Source organism: Strongylocentrotus purpuratus, unplaced genomic scaffold, assembly GCF_000002235.5.
Source record: "Strongylocentrotus purpuratus isolate Spur 01 unplaced genomic scaffold, Spur_5.0 spur5_scaffold_4, whole genome shotgun sequence".
Lineage (NCBI taxonomy): Eukaryota > Metazoa > Echinodermata > Echinoidea > Camarodonta > Strongylocentrotidae > Strongylocentrotus > Strongylocentrotus purpuratus.
Window position 1 is genome coordinate 1,633,456 of NW_022145610.1, and position 12,694 is coordinate 1,646,149.

The 12,694-nt window shown below is 36.4% G+C and overlaps 1 protein-coding gene across 4 annotated transcripts in view; it reads left to right on the top strand.

Annotated features, from left to right (window-relative positions):
* Positions 1-11,762, top strand: part of LOC580814 (histone-lysine N-methyltransferase EHMT2) — a 52,542-nt gene extending 40,780 nt beyond the window's left edge. For all 4 annotated transcript variants that reach the window (XM_030997990.1, XM_030997991.1, XM_030997993.1 and 1 more), the window contains exons 23-24: positions 333-508; positions 10,916-11,762. In XM_030997990.1, coding sequence (XP_030853850.1) covers positions 333-508; positions 10,916-11,078 — 339 coding nt within the window. In that variant the 3' untranslated portion in view covers positions 11,079-11,762. The remainder of the gene's footprint in view (positions 1-332; positions 509-10,915) is intronic.
* Positions 11,763-12,694: the final 932 nt, after the last annotated feature.

Below are 12,694 nucleotides of genomic sequence, written 5' to 3' on the forward strand. Positions count from 1 at the left end.
TTCATTTACAGTGCATGAAAAAAATGTGTTTAAATTTATGACAAATAGTAAAGTAGGATTTCTTTGATATTTCTGTATAGAAATATGTTTAGATTATTGTATTATCTTATTGGATATTTATGTATTGCGCCCCAAATGATGATTATTGTAGTGCCCCAAACTAGCACAAACCTGTGATGTATGCGTTCATTATGGTATCTCTATAAAGCCTGGCTTATACAACACTTGCACATCTCATATCGTTCATCAAAGCGATCATGCATGCTTTTCATCTTTTACCATGTTATTCTTCATCAAATTCAAAGAATTTTTATGAAAATGATTCATTCCAGGAGGGTGATGTGTACTGCATCGATGCCCGTTTCTATGGTAACGTAAGCCGTTTCATCAACCATCGATGCGATCCCAACATAGTTCCAGTACGAGTGTTTATTGACCATCAGGATCTTCGCTTCCCAAGGATTGCTTTCTTTGCTTCAAGGGATATCAGGGCTTATGAGGAGTTAGGGTAAGTGGAAACCTGTCATTGACTTTTAGGTTTATAATTGAAGAAAGAATTGACAATAAGGATGATGATATTGATGATGATGATGAAAGATCATGAAAAAAAAGCTAAAGCATCTGAGAGAGATAGTGATCTTAATTAAATGTAATGGTGAAGGTGTTGATGTTTATGATAATGATTGTGATGGTAATAATGACAGGGATAATGGTACTAATGATGATCACGATTGTGATAGTGATGATAGTAGTCGTGACGACACGGATGGTAATATTGGTGTTAAATATGATGATAATGACAATGGCTATGATAAGTGTGATTATGATAATGATGGGGATGTTGATGATAATGAAATTGTTGACGAGAGTGAAAATGAAGTAGATTTGATACTTAGCTGATTCACAGCTCCAAAAATGCTTCTTATTCATTTTGTTCGGTTTATTGTTTTTCAACAGTTATACTCTACTTGTGAAATAGAGTACAAATTTGGAAAAATCTACCATAGGATTTTGAAGTAGAAGTTTGTTAGTTGTGCTTTTTAATTGACATCAAACTCGCACAGGTTTAAGTTTGTGAGAGTTAAAATGAAACACATTCTCAATGTAGGATGTATGTGAATTGCCATTTCTGTGTCTATGTGATTAATTTTGTTTTCACAAGACAAAATATCCTCTAAATACCATGATCATAAGGTAATAGGGTTTGCGGTTCTCCTGCTCAAATATTTTTAGATTGATTGTGGTTCTTAGCTCATCTTATGGGTTGCAAATTGCTGATACAGCCTTGAAGTATTGTATACAGTATTGTATTAATTTCATAATGAGTCAAATTTTACTTAGTGAGTCTCGTGAAGAGACTAATTGAGTGCCCGCTTCGCACATGTGCGCTCATTATTGTTTCGTTGCTATTTTGAAAGCATAACTCTTTCATGCACTAGTACAAATTTGTTAAACATCAATGCTTTGTTCTACAGCAATTTTGTGTTTACCGTATTATGGAGGGGTGAGTAGTTGAATTCGAATCTGTCATCTAATGCTTACAGCAGTTCTCCCACTCTGTTGCTGACCGGTTAGAGCAGGAACACAGTGAACTGAAAACAAAATATATCACTATTACATAGATTCCTCTCCTCCATGAGATATTAGCCATAATTCACCATGCTGAATTGAATAACTTCCCATTACAATTCCAGATTATATTGTCTTTGCTAAATTCTGACTTGTTATGTATTTTAATTGAATGTATTTATTCTAATTGTCACATTAAAAAAAAAAACTGTCCCGATGGCTGGAAACCAGTTCTGATGGCTTAAAACCAGTCGGGCCCCAAAATGTTCCTACATGAGAGACAACAGTACAAATTTTGCACAGAAATCAGTGCACTGGATGAGAGAAATTAAGTCCTGGCTCCTATGGTCACAGACAGGACCTGGGGGTGGGTTCATAAAGCTGTTCATAAAGTTACGCAGGACTCTACGAATGACTTAAATATGAAAAGCCAAATGGGATGCTCAATCGTTTTTAACTGCATCAACTAAAGTTGAACTGTGTAGATGTAGATTAACATTATAATTATAACAAACATTTTTAATGCAAAGTATATTTGTTGCCATGATTTAGTTGAGGTCATTGGAAATATAGTCGCACTTTGTTAAAACATCAGGAAAAACTTTGGGCAAACCCACAAACCGAAACAACTCCGGCCCAGTTTATGATAGCATTGAAAGGGTTAGATTCTGATCTATCATCTAGTTCATCCAGCTGGTAATGAAAGGTTCATTGTTTATTATTAACCCCTACGGCCCCAGTCAGTAGGAGATGAGAGGTGACGGTCAATGACCATCTGTCTCAAAATCAACAATCTCTGGAAAAACAGTCTTGTGTAGAAAGAAAGGGAAATTCACTCTTGGAAGTTGAATCCAACTTTCCTTTAAATCTTTGTATGAAAAGCATTGCTGAATGTGATGCTCTGGCAAAGAATAGCTAGATTTAATGAGAGGCTACATTTAATTTGCCCTTTCCTTTTGGTTTGGGAACATATTGCTCTTGGAACTTATACACTTATACTGTAAGTCTTTCTTCGGTAATTAAGATTTACCACTCATTTTCTTGGACAATTTTTGTTGATGTTTTCTGTCTTCCTACATGTGTACCCCTCTCCTCCTTCTCGTCTTTCTCTTCCCTCCTCTCCTTATCTCTTCTTTCCAAGCCTTCTCCTTTTCCTCTTCTTTTTTCACTTTAACTCCTGTTTTTTCTTTCTTTCTTTCTTTATTTTAATACATGTGCAGTGTCCATGTAATTTTTATATGTAATTACTCAAGATGAAAGTAGTGTATCCATGGCTTAAAACTCTAGATGAATAGCACACACATGAATGGGAAGTGTATACGCTTCTGTACAATTATTTATGCTTTCTTATTTTGTGGGGGGAGGGGGGGGGGGGTAAAAAAATTGTGTAGAAGGTGGGTTAAATTCATACCTCTTTTATAATTCTACCCAATTAATTCTTGTGATGTTTGTAGAAATCTGCACACCAATGATTATATTTGATATTTGCATGTCAATGTGAATGGATGAGGAGATGATCTCTTTTATCCAGAATGTGCACAAACTGCATTATGAGTGTGTGCTAGATATAACAAAAAATATAATGTGGATTAAAGCAAAAAAACTATTCACTCGTTTGTGCCTGAATTAATGCTAACTTTCAATGATGTAATAGTAAATGCTGTATGGAAATAATCTACTGCTCACAAAAATGTAAAGGTCTGTTAACTACATGTACATATGTTTAGTTTCCATCTATCCATATTGAGTCTTGATTTATAAGTTACAGTGTAGATATAAAATTTACAATTTTCAGACAAAAATATGGACAATGAATTCGATTTTGGTTACTGATATGAGAAAGATCTTAAACTTTCTGTATGCTGGTAAGAGTATGGATGAAAATTAAAAACATTTAAAATGGATGATTGAAATAGAAATAATCTCTAGTATTCAAATACAGTAGAACCTTATTATGAAGAGCTTTGATGTAACAAGGTAGCTGTTATAACAAATTGATTTAGCTGGTCCCAGGTCCTTTATATTCTTTTGTTTTTTTACCCTGATATATAACAAGGTGATTCCCTTGGTCCCAAGGACATGCTTGTATGATTTATGCTCATTTTAATTGTTTTATATTTATTTTACATTTCCAGTTGTGATTGAAAATTTGCATGCTTTATAAGGGTAAGGGCATTTGTAAAAAGTCAAACCTGTTTATTAAGGTTACCCTAGGGAAACAGAAAACTTGGCCACTGTTGTCTAAAGCCTCGGTCACAAATGCCATTACGAACTGAAAAACGGAGATTCGTACGAAATTATCGTTCGTACGAACCTTTGTGACCGTAGCATAAGGCTGTGACAAGTACACAAATACTTGAGTACTCGCACTGTTGACAACTACTCGAGTACAATTTCTTGTACTTGAATACTCTGCCGCCTTTTTTTTTTCTTCCCCTGTTCACCTGGCACTGTCCAGGCCGACGCTTACCCGTGCCCGGGAGAGTGCCGGCATGGTACCGTGGGTAAAAATGTTTCCAAGCTCAATCACTGTCAGAAGCTGGGACCAACTGTCCGGATTTCTGTTTGGACTCGGAGGAAAATTAGTCTGTCATCTTTGGTTTTAAAAACAGCATTGTTTCTCTTATTATTATTAAATCTGCGCCATCAACTGCAACTCAAAGTATTTTTTATAAACATGCCGTCCGAGTATTCGCCTGTAAGCCTAGGAGTGTACTCGAGTACATCATTTCACGCTTATGCACAGCCGTAGTACATGGCCACTATAAAAGAGAGATGGTCTTCATAGGGAGGTGGCCACTAAGACAGTTTTGGCTGTATTCTCAAGATAAAGGTTATAAGTTATCAGGAATTAAATTTGCTGGGATGTTGGCAGTGGGACCACAGTATTATGGCCATTTTATATGGATTTAGTTTATGGAGTCAAGAAGATATTCCCATCTTCTTCCTAATACCCCAACTCCATCGTTCTTGGGCCGTGTAATGAATAAGTTAAGGTAGTGCCTTATGAACGACATTATCATGCCTCCAAATCCTGACTGATGTGCAATGCAATTAACTGGGTTTACCTCGAGAAATCTTGAAAGATTATTTCAAATTTGAAATTCAAGCATTAGTGGTTACCATAGCGACCTAATCTTGTGATGAATTTTGTTGTGCAGTTTCTCTGTCTCATTATATAGTCACCTCCGTACACTGTGTGAAGCATTGGCAAACCTTGCATGGAATTTGTTTGTGTGGTGAGAAAATAGAACGCCATATGGACCGGGATTCGTAGCCTTGGGCTCTATTCTGCTCTTTTTCCTTCCTTTTTCCTTCTTTTTTTATGCAACCATATTTCCATCTTTTTACCTTTCATTTATGACACTCCTTAAAGTTGACTTAGTTCTAAATGTGTCGCACCAAATACTCTGCATCTCTCTTTATCTCCATCCTTCTCTCCTTATCTCCATCCTTCTCTCCTTTTCTTTTCTTTAAAACAAATCTTCTTTTTTTGTCATTGAAAAGCTTTAGAAATGTACATTTTCATGTATTTGTCATTGTCTTCTTTACAATTTCTCACGTTTCTGTTCCTCCGATTGCAATTTAACATCATTTAAGGCATATCAATGCAACAACAAATTTGAAATCCAGATTGGAATAATATTGAAATATAAAAATTGCTCAAACCATGTACTGTTGAGATAATGTGCTTCTTAAGTTCTTACTATTAATATTAATATAATGAAAGATACTATGTTAAAATGTGGTATATTTTTCAAGAAATGGCAGTAAGTTTTAAAAAAAGGAATTCTTGCACAACATAATTGCAAGGAAAATGTACCACTGTCAATTATTTCTTGTATTCTCACAAAATAGTACACACAGGTTTTTTTCCAACATACTTTGAATGCTATTTGATTATTGTGCGTAGGTTAGTGACATGAAGGGAAGTAGTTTGAGGGCATGCTTGCTTCTGTTTGCCCAAGATTTACAAGAGAGAGAGAGAGAGAGAGAGAGGTTCTTTGATTAGTAAGTACTGCATCTATGGATGTGACAAACCAGCATCAGTCTTCAGGGGAACATTGTGGTATAATGAGATGACATCATCATTTGTAACGATTTCCACCCCGGGTGACTGCACAGTTGGGTCTTACTCTCCCTCTCCTCCATCGTCTGCAGCCAGCGCGTGCACCTTGTTGTCATGGTAACCTATAGCTTGACCTCGCCGCCGTGATGATGTTGCCAAGTCACTAGAGTCATTATTCTTACTCTATGAAGAGGCGGACAGCAAATAGCGGGAGGTTGGAAAACATGGGCACCCACGGCTCCTCCGCCTCTGGCTGCCATCATCATATTTTTCTTAGATGTAGTCGAGATTAAAAGATGCATCCCTCCGTTAAAGCTGTGATGATGCGCAGTTAAATTGTACACAATCGGGTTGTTTGCAAGGTGACCTTTTCATAAATTCAATTGGTCACGTTTCTCTGTTCTCCCTGTATCAGGAAATTCCTCGCATTGATGAAGGTTGAAAGCTGTATAGAAGACCTTCATTATTCATAGGAATCTTGTTTTGTGTCCTGTCTATTATCTTCTTACTTTATTTTTTTCTTACGAATGGAAATGACCGAACATTGACTTTAAAAGCCCTGAGCAATTGTTGGTTTTGAAAGATTGAAGTGTAGGTTGTGCTGTTGTATAGTGAAATCTTTTTCACAGTAGCAGTAATGTTTTCCATGTACCATATGGCCTATAAATCAGTATTCATTGGATTATTTTGTCTAATCATGGGAGGGGACTAATCGTGCAAAAACCTTTATGCTTTGTCTATTTTGAGTTGTATCCTGGTATCCAATATTCAACATTTCAGCTTGATTAAAACTGTTGTAACGGGATAGTGCTAGGACTTTGAATACCACATTTTTGTCCTTAAAATAAATTTTAAAGTGACTTTGAGAAGACCAGTCAATGGGGAAGTTAAATTTGTCATATAATAATAATAATAATAAAGTCTATATAGCGCATAATGATAAATTCTCCAAGCGCTTTACAACAATCAATTATACAATAAATTACATGATTAATCTAAAGATTCCACATATTCCACAATTAGTGAGATATGTCTTTTAAAAAGATTAAATCAGTATAGATCTCCTGTCTTTCATGTCGAAGATAGTTGGAGAAAAAATTCAAGGATCTATGTAACCTTTGCTTGAGGACCTTTAAAGTGAAGGTTGAGTTCTGGGAAGAGGTACAAAATAATTTGTGAGCGTTATTATTGTTATTATGCAAGGGTGGAAGAACATCAGATTAAACTTGTTCCCTGAAAAGCATGGCTATTCAAATGCCTTTATATTCTAAATATGACATGAAACATAGTAAAAATCGGGGGGTAGGTTTTTTTCGCCATGTGCTTGTGTAGTCCCATATACATCATTCTGTGTACAGTGCTTGTAACTTTGCCAAGATTTGGCCAAATTTCTTATCATGTTGATGATTCCAGAACCTTGCAATACACACAAATACTTATATACTAGATGATCAACCTTTTCTGATAGATTCCACACTGTTTCTTTCACAGTGCAATCACATGACCAGAACTCGACTTTATCTTTAAAGATGGCAATGATACATCAGAGTCCCATTCTCTGTGGCTATCCAGAGGATTATAGTGAATCATATTGCTGATGTGAAAATGATTCTCTTTGTTCCACTCTCCGTTTCATTAATCATGAATGGAAAATCGTTTATGAAACCCTTGTCATTGAAAGCTAAACAAACATTGGGCTAAGGTTTCTTGACAGTGTCTTAGAAAGAATTTTTAATGAATACTCAAACAAACAGAGGGTTAAAATTGCAGGGGTTATAGTAACTTTCCAATCGATGAGATTGAGATTGGTTTCTTTGGTTCGAAATCATTCATGAAAGCCTTGTCAATGAATGCTTGAACAAACAATGGGCGACGGTTTCTGACTTTCTGGACAGAATACCATACTCGAACAAATCAGGGGTTATAGTAACTTTCCAATCAATGGGATTGAGATTGATTTCTTTAATTGGAAATCGTTCATTAAAGCCTTGTCATTGAATGCTAAACAAACAGTGGGCGGCAGTTTCTTGACAGTGTCTTAGAAACATTTTGAATGAATGCTCAAACAAATCAGGGTTATAGTAACTTTCCAATTGAGATCGAGATTGCTTTGATTCCACGAGAGCATGTGAATTAAGAAAGCAGGGATGATGATGATGATCTTTATAGTTAATGATATGTATGAATACCCGTATCGCCCATGTTACAATTCTATTGTGGAAGTGTTGTGGTAAAGTGTTCATTCACTCGACTCTCAATCCTAGGGTTGAGAGTTCGAATCCTAGTCCGGCGCCAACATCCCTCGGCAGGACATTATACATATTTGACACTCTCTAGTCTCTACCCAAGTTTTAAATGGGGTTTTCAGAGAGGAAAAAGTGGTCAATCTATGCATCGTCCTCTACCCCCCTCCCCCTGTATGTTTGAAGGCAGGGTTCACAAATGAAAATTGACCCATTTTTACCCATACTTTATTTATTCAAATTTGTTGGATTATATTTATGAATTAAATCAATTTAGAAAAAATGCAATATAAATCATTGTTTTTAAAAAACATGTTTAAATCAGTGATTTCAAATTTACATGGATTGTTTCTTCCTTTTCTTCTTTTTGTGCAAACCGTAAAGGATATTGGAAATATTCAAAGAATTAAACTCATAACCCAGAAATAATAAAGGGAATTCTAACTCTCTATTGGGTTCAGATAAAGAGATCGGTTTAGTCATGAAAACAGAACGCAATGTGAAAGACACCCAAGAGCCAACATTGATCCAGCCCAAGGTTCCTTGTACTTCTAGACATCAAATCCGCTGCTTTCTTGATCTTCGTTGCGGCAGCGGCGCTCAGTCCGACGCCAGACCCGTGTTTACCGTCGATATTGATCCGGTGTGGGGTGGTATTTGCGTTGTATGGCCATGTTTCTCACAGTCATACAATATGAAACCATCCCTGGCCGCCGTCTTCTCTGCTGTGAGTCCTACGGCATGATGGGAAGTTATTGTAGTGTTTGGATTGGTAAATGGTTGTCTCGCTTGAGTAAGATTTCGACTAGATGAGAGAGAGAGAGAGAGAGAGAGAGTTCCCATGCCTTCTCTTCTCTGGCTGTGATTGTGATATTTCATTTATTGAGAGCGAGAAGGGCATTAGATCTGTTGAAGTATGCAAGTTAATGCCCTTCTGGCGCCAAACAGACAATTCTCCTTTGTGTGTGTGAGAGATATCAGATGTGTATAGATTACAACTCCAGGGTTATATGATCCATTAATGACTTGGGATGTGTGCTTAGAAAATATATGGGTCATTTTGGTGATGGGTCAGTTTCCCAAGACGGGTCATCGTGATCTTTGCGGGGAAATTCAACGTAGAATTCAGCTCAGAAGAAATTTTCTGCTTTAAGCTCTAGCTACATTCATTTGCATTAAAGTATCTTGAGCTCTGTTATGGGAATCTTATTTTGAGAAAAAATTGTTATGATTTCCTCTGGATTGTTTATCCTGCAGTAGAACCAGTGAAATATAAAAATTAAAAGTTTGTCTTTAATAATCATGATAATATAACATCATACTTAGATAGCATATACATTGGATGTCGACCTTTTACGTGAATGATGAATTTAGTCATCTTAAAGCTTTGTCAAGTTTTATGAATTCTATTCGATATTGAATTTCACAACCACTGAACCGCAAATAAGTCGTATTTAATGTGCATTATATATACCTTATATCAAGCACTTCTTCTTCAATCATCGCAACGATTATATTGTTTATAATGAAATTATTTCAATACAGTCATAGGGTGTTGTGAGCAGCTAGATATAATAGATCAAGTGATATGTATTTTATTTTATGAAAGAAAATTTATATGCAGCATATTTCTATTTGTTTTCTCTAAATGTTTTTTTTTTAAGTGGACTATAATTGTAGGAAAGGTGAAATCCTTGATTCTGATGGTTTTGCAAGAAGCTTTTCATCCTTTATTGGATCTGTAACTGCAAAACTTGATAATATATGACTTCCAAAATACTGAATGGTATCTAAAAGCCTTTCAGAATAATGAAAATATATTTTAATAATATTATAACATGGAGTCACGGATTTTTAAAGAAAGCTGAAGAATCAGAGAGAAAAAGAAATAAAGATTGTGTAAGTACCTGGGAAAGAGAGTTTCCTGATGAGAATTGTGGAGGGGGGGGGGGGGGGTCTGTGTCATTGGTTGCCATGACTACCATAGTGATGTGGGGAATATCATCAGGGGAAATTTAGTGTAGGATTGGTGCATTGAGTCTGATTCTCCATGTTATTCCTTCAATTTTTACTCCCACGTCGAGGGACTTTTGATTTTTTTCCTTCCCCTTTCTATTGGATGGCATGATTGTTTGGCTCGTTGAGTTATGACAGTGTGAAAAGCAAATATGGTGGGATGTACTGTGATAATTACATTTAAGGATGAGTGGAGGATTTGCACAGGCACACACATCCACGGGGCTGTCATTCATTGCTCTGTGCCATCAGAGAGGAGTGACCTTAAACAGGAGAGTCAACACCTCATGATCTTATTATAATCCTCTCTTTTGTGATCTTTACCATCCGAAAGCACACATTCTCCCTCTCTCCTTCCCTCCCTCCCTCCCTCCCTCCCTCCCTCCCTCCCTCCCATCCTCCCTCCTATCCTCCTCATTCCTTGCTTCTATTCCCCTTATTCCTTCTTTCTATGCTATCCCATCCTCCTTATTCCTTTCCTCCCTCTCTTCTTTCCTTCCTCCTTCCTCTCTTCTTTCCTTCCTTCTCTCTTCTTTCCTTCCTGCCTTCTCTCCATAAATCCTTTTTGTACCAATCCCTCTTTCTCTCATGTTGTATGTTTGGAGCCAGGAGGATATTAACCCATATATTTTAACACAGATTTGATGTCTTTGAAAAAGTGACAAATCTCTTAGTCCATCCTTTCTCTCTCTCTCTCTCTCTCTCTCTCTCTCTCTCTCTCTCTCTCTTTCTCTCTCTTTTTTTTTTTCTCTCTCTCTCTCCCCCTCTCTCTCCCCCTCTCTCTCTCTCTCTCTCCCTCCCTCTTTCTACATCACTGCATATTTCCATGAATCCTCTTCAGACCTTCCTGTCATATACCTCTAAATTCACCCCTCCCCTTTCTCTCCTATTCTCTCTTACTCTCTTTCTGCATTTAATTCTTTTATTTATTTCTTATTCAATTATGTTGCCATTCATGCAATTATATATAATAATTATTAACATTATTTTCATTCATTTCTTATTTATTTTTGTGCAGGTTTGATTATGGTGACAAGTTCTGGGCGATCAAGTCCAAATACTTTGTGTGTGGTTGTGGAGCCGCGATCTGCAAGCATAAAGGGAATAAGATGCACATGAACCTCCTCATGACTGCTACCACTACAGCAACTCCTATGGCAACACCAACTTCTTCTAAATGAGGAGAGTCTATACATGGGTGATATTTAATATGTAATATCTACCCTACCCACCGTTCCCTTCACCCAGTCTCCCCCCTTCCATCAACCCCTTCCCTCCCCCACAACCCCTTTGTTCTCCTCATCCCTTCTCTCACCCCTCCACTCGCCCCTTCCCACGCCCTTCCTTACTCCTTCCCATTCCAAGGTTCTACGTACTTTTAATTTAGGAAGCTTTTGATGATTATGAGCTATGTAAAGTTCATCAATGCATACAAGAACAAGTGGCCTAGTAGATTCTCTCTTCAGCAGTGACGTAACAGAGTAATTCATTATAATACACTTCACTATCCTTTACCTTTGTCATCATAACAAAGTGTTTTTTTTTTAATATCATTTTAATGAATTAATAGAATAATGTCCTACTAGAAAATACTTCCCATTTAATAGTTACTTTAGATATACATAGTTAAAACATTGTAGCTCATGAAAAAGAAATTTTTGGTGCAAATAAAAACATTCTGGGAGGATGGTGTCAAATCTACTGAGTAGACAAAGAAGTTAGTTAGAATCTTGTGAGCTGGACTCGCATAAATGAATATTTGATATTATTTTTTTTATCCTACTGTATGAATAGAGAAAGCTCAAATGTAGATAAGAACAGTTTTTTTTTACAGTTAATACCACAGAGTGGAAAATCGTTGAAGGGGACAGAGATGATACTGGCAAATTTATATCGAATTTGGTCTTTAAAAAAGCTCTGTAAAAGAAAAAGAGCCCATGAAGCATTTTAATCAAAGATGCCTCTTTTTTTATAGTCCTATATTTTTATTACCTGTTATTAAGTCATTTTAAACCATGAGAAATTCGTTGACATTGATCGAGAATGATTGAAAGTGATTTTTACTGACAATTTTAATTGTAATATTTGTAATTGTGTTGTTATTCTCTGAAATCGATTGTTGATTGGTTGTATGTGTAAAAAGTGCTTTACTATGGAAATCTGCATGAAGACTGGAACAAAGTGAACTTGGATGGTATTTGATTTAACTGAAAGAAATGAGAACAAAAAATTGCGGTTGTTGCAGGCATAACAACTGGTTCAGATTGAGACAGGAAGAGTGTGGGCCCTTACCTCATGCATTTAAGTTAAATCGTCCCTATTTTCACCAAGTGACGGTAGTGAGGAAAATCGTCACGCAAAGTGGATGCAATTTTTTTTCACTACCGTAACTTCGTGAAAACAGCGACAAAATGACTGAAATCACAATCAAGCTATTCACAAAGTAAACATACATCATTTTGTTTGAAAACCACAAAGATATGGCTGTTACATTTTGTTTATCTGTAGTCAAGTCAAGTCCAAGCTATTTTCTCCCATACGATACTGAGCACATCTCAGATCAGATTTTAATATATCTGATAATTGTATCAAGTCAACAGCCTTACTAGTGCTTATTTCAGACCAAATATGAAATGAATTGACACATTTGATTTTGATGTTAACCTTTGTTAAAAAATCTACAACACTTTGTAAATATGGAACCACGTATTATTAAATACCATTGACGTCCTCATCCATGCACTTGTTCTAGTGTTCTGATCATGATGTGTTTTGGTTGCACTGTTTTAAGGGTTTC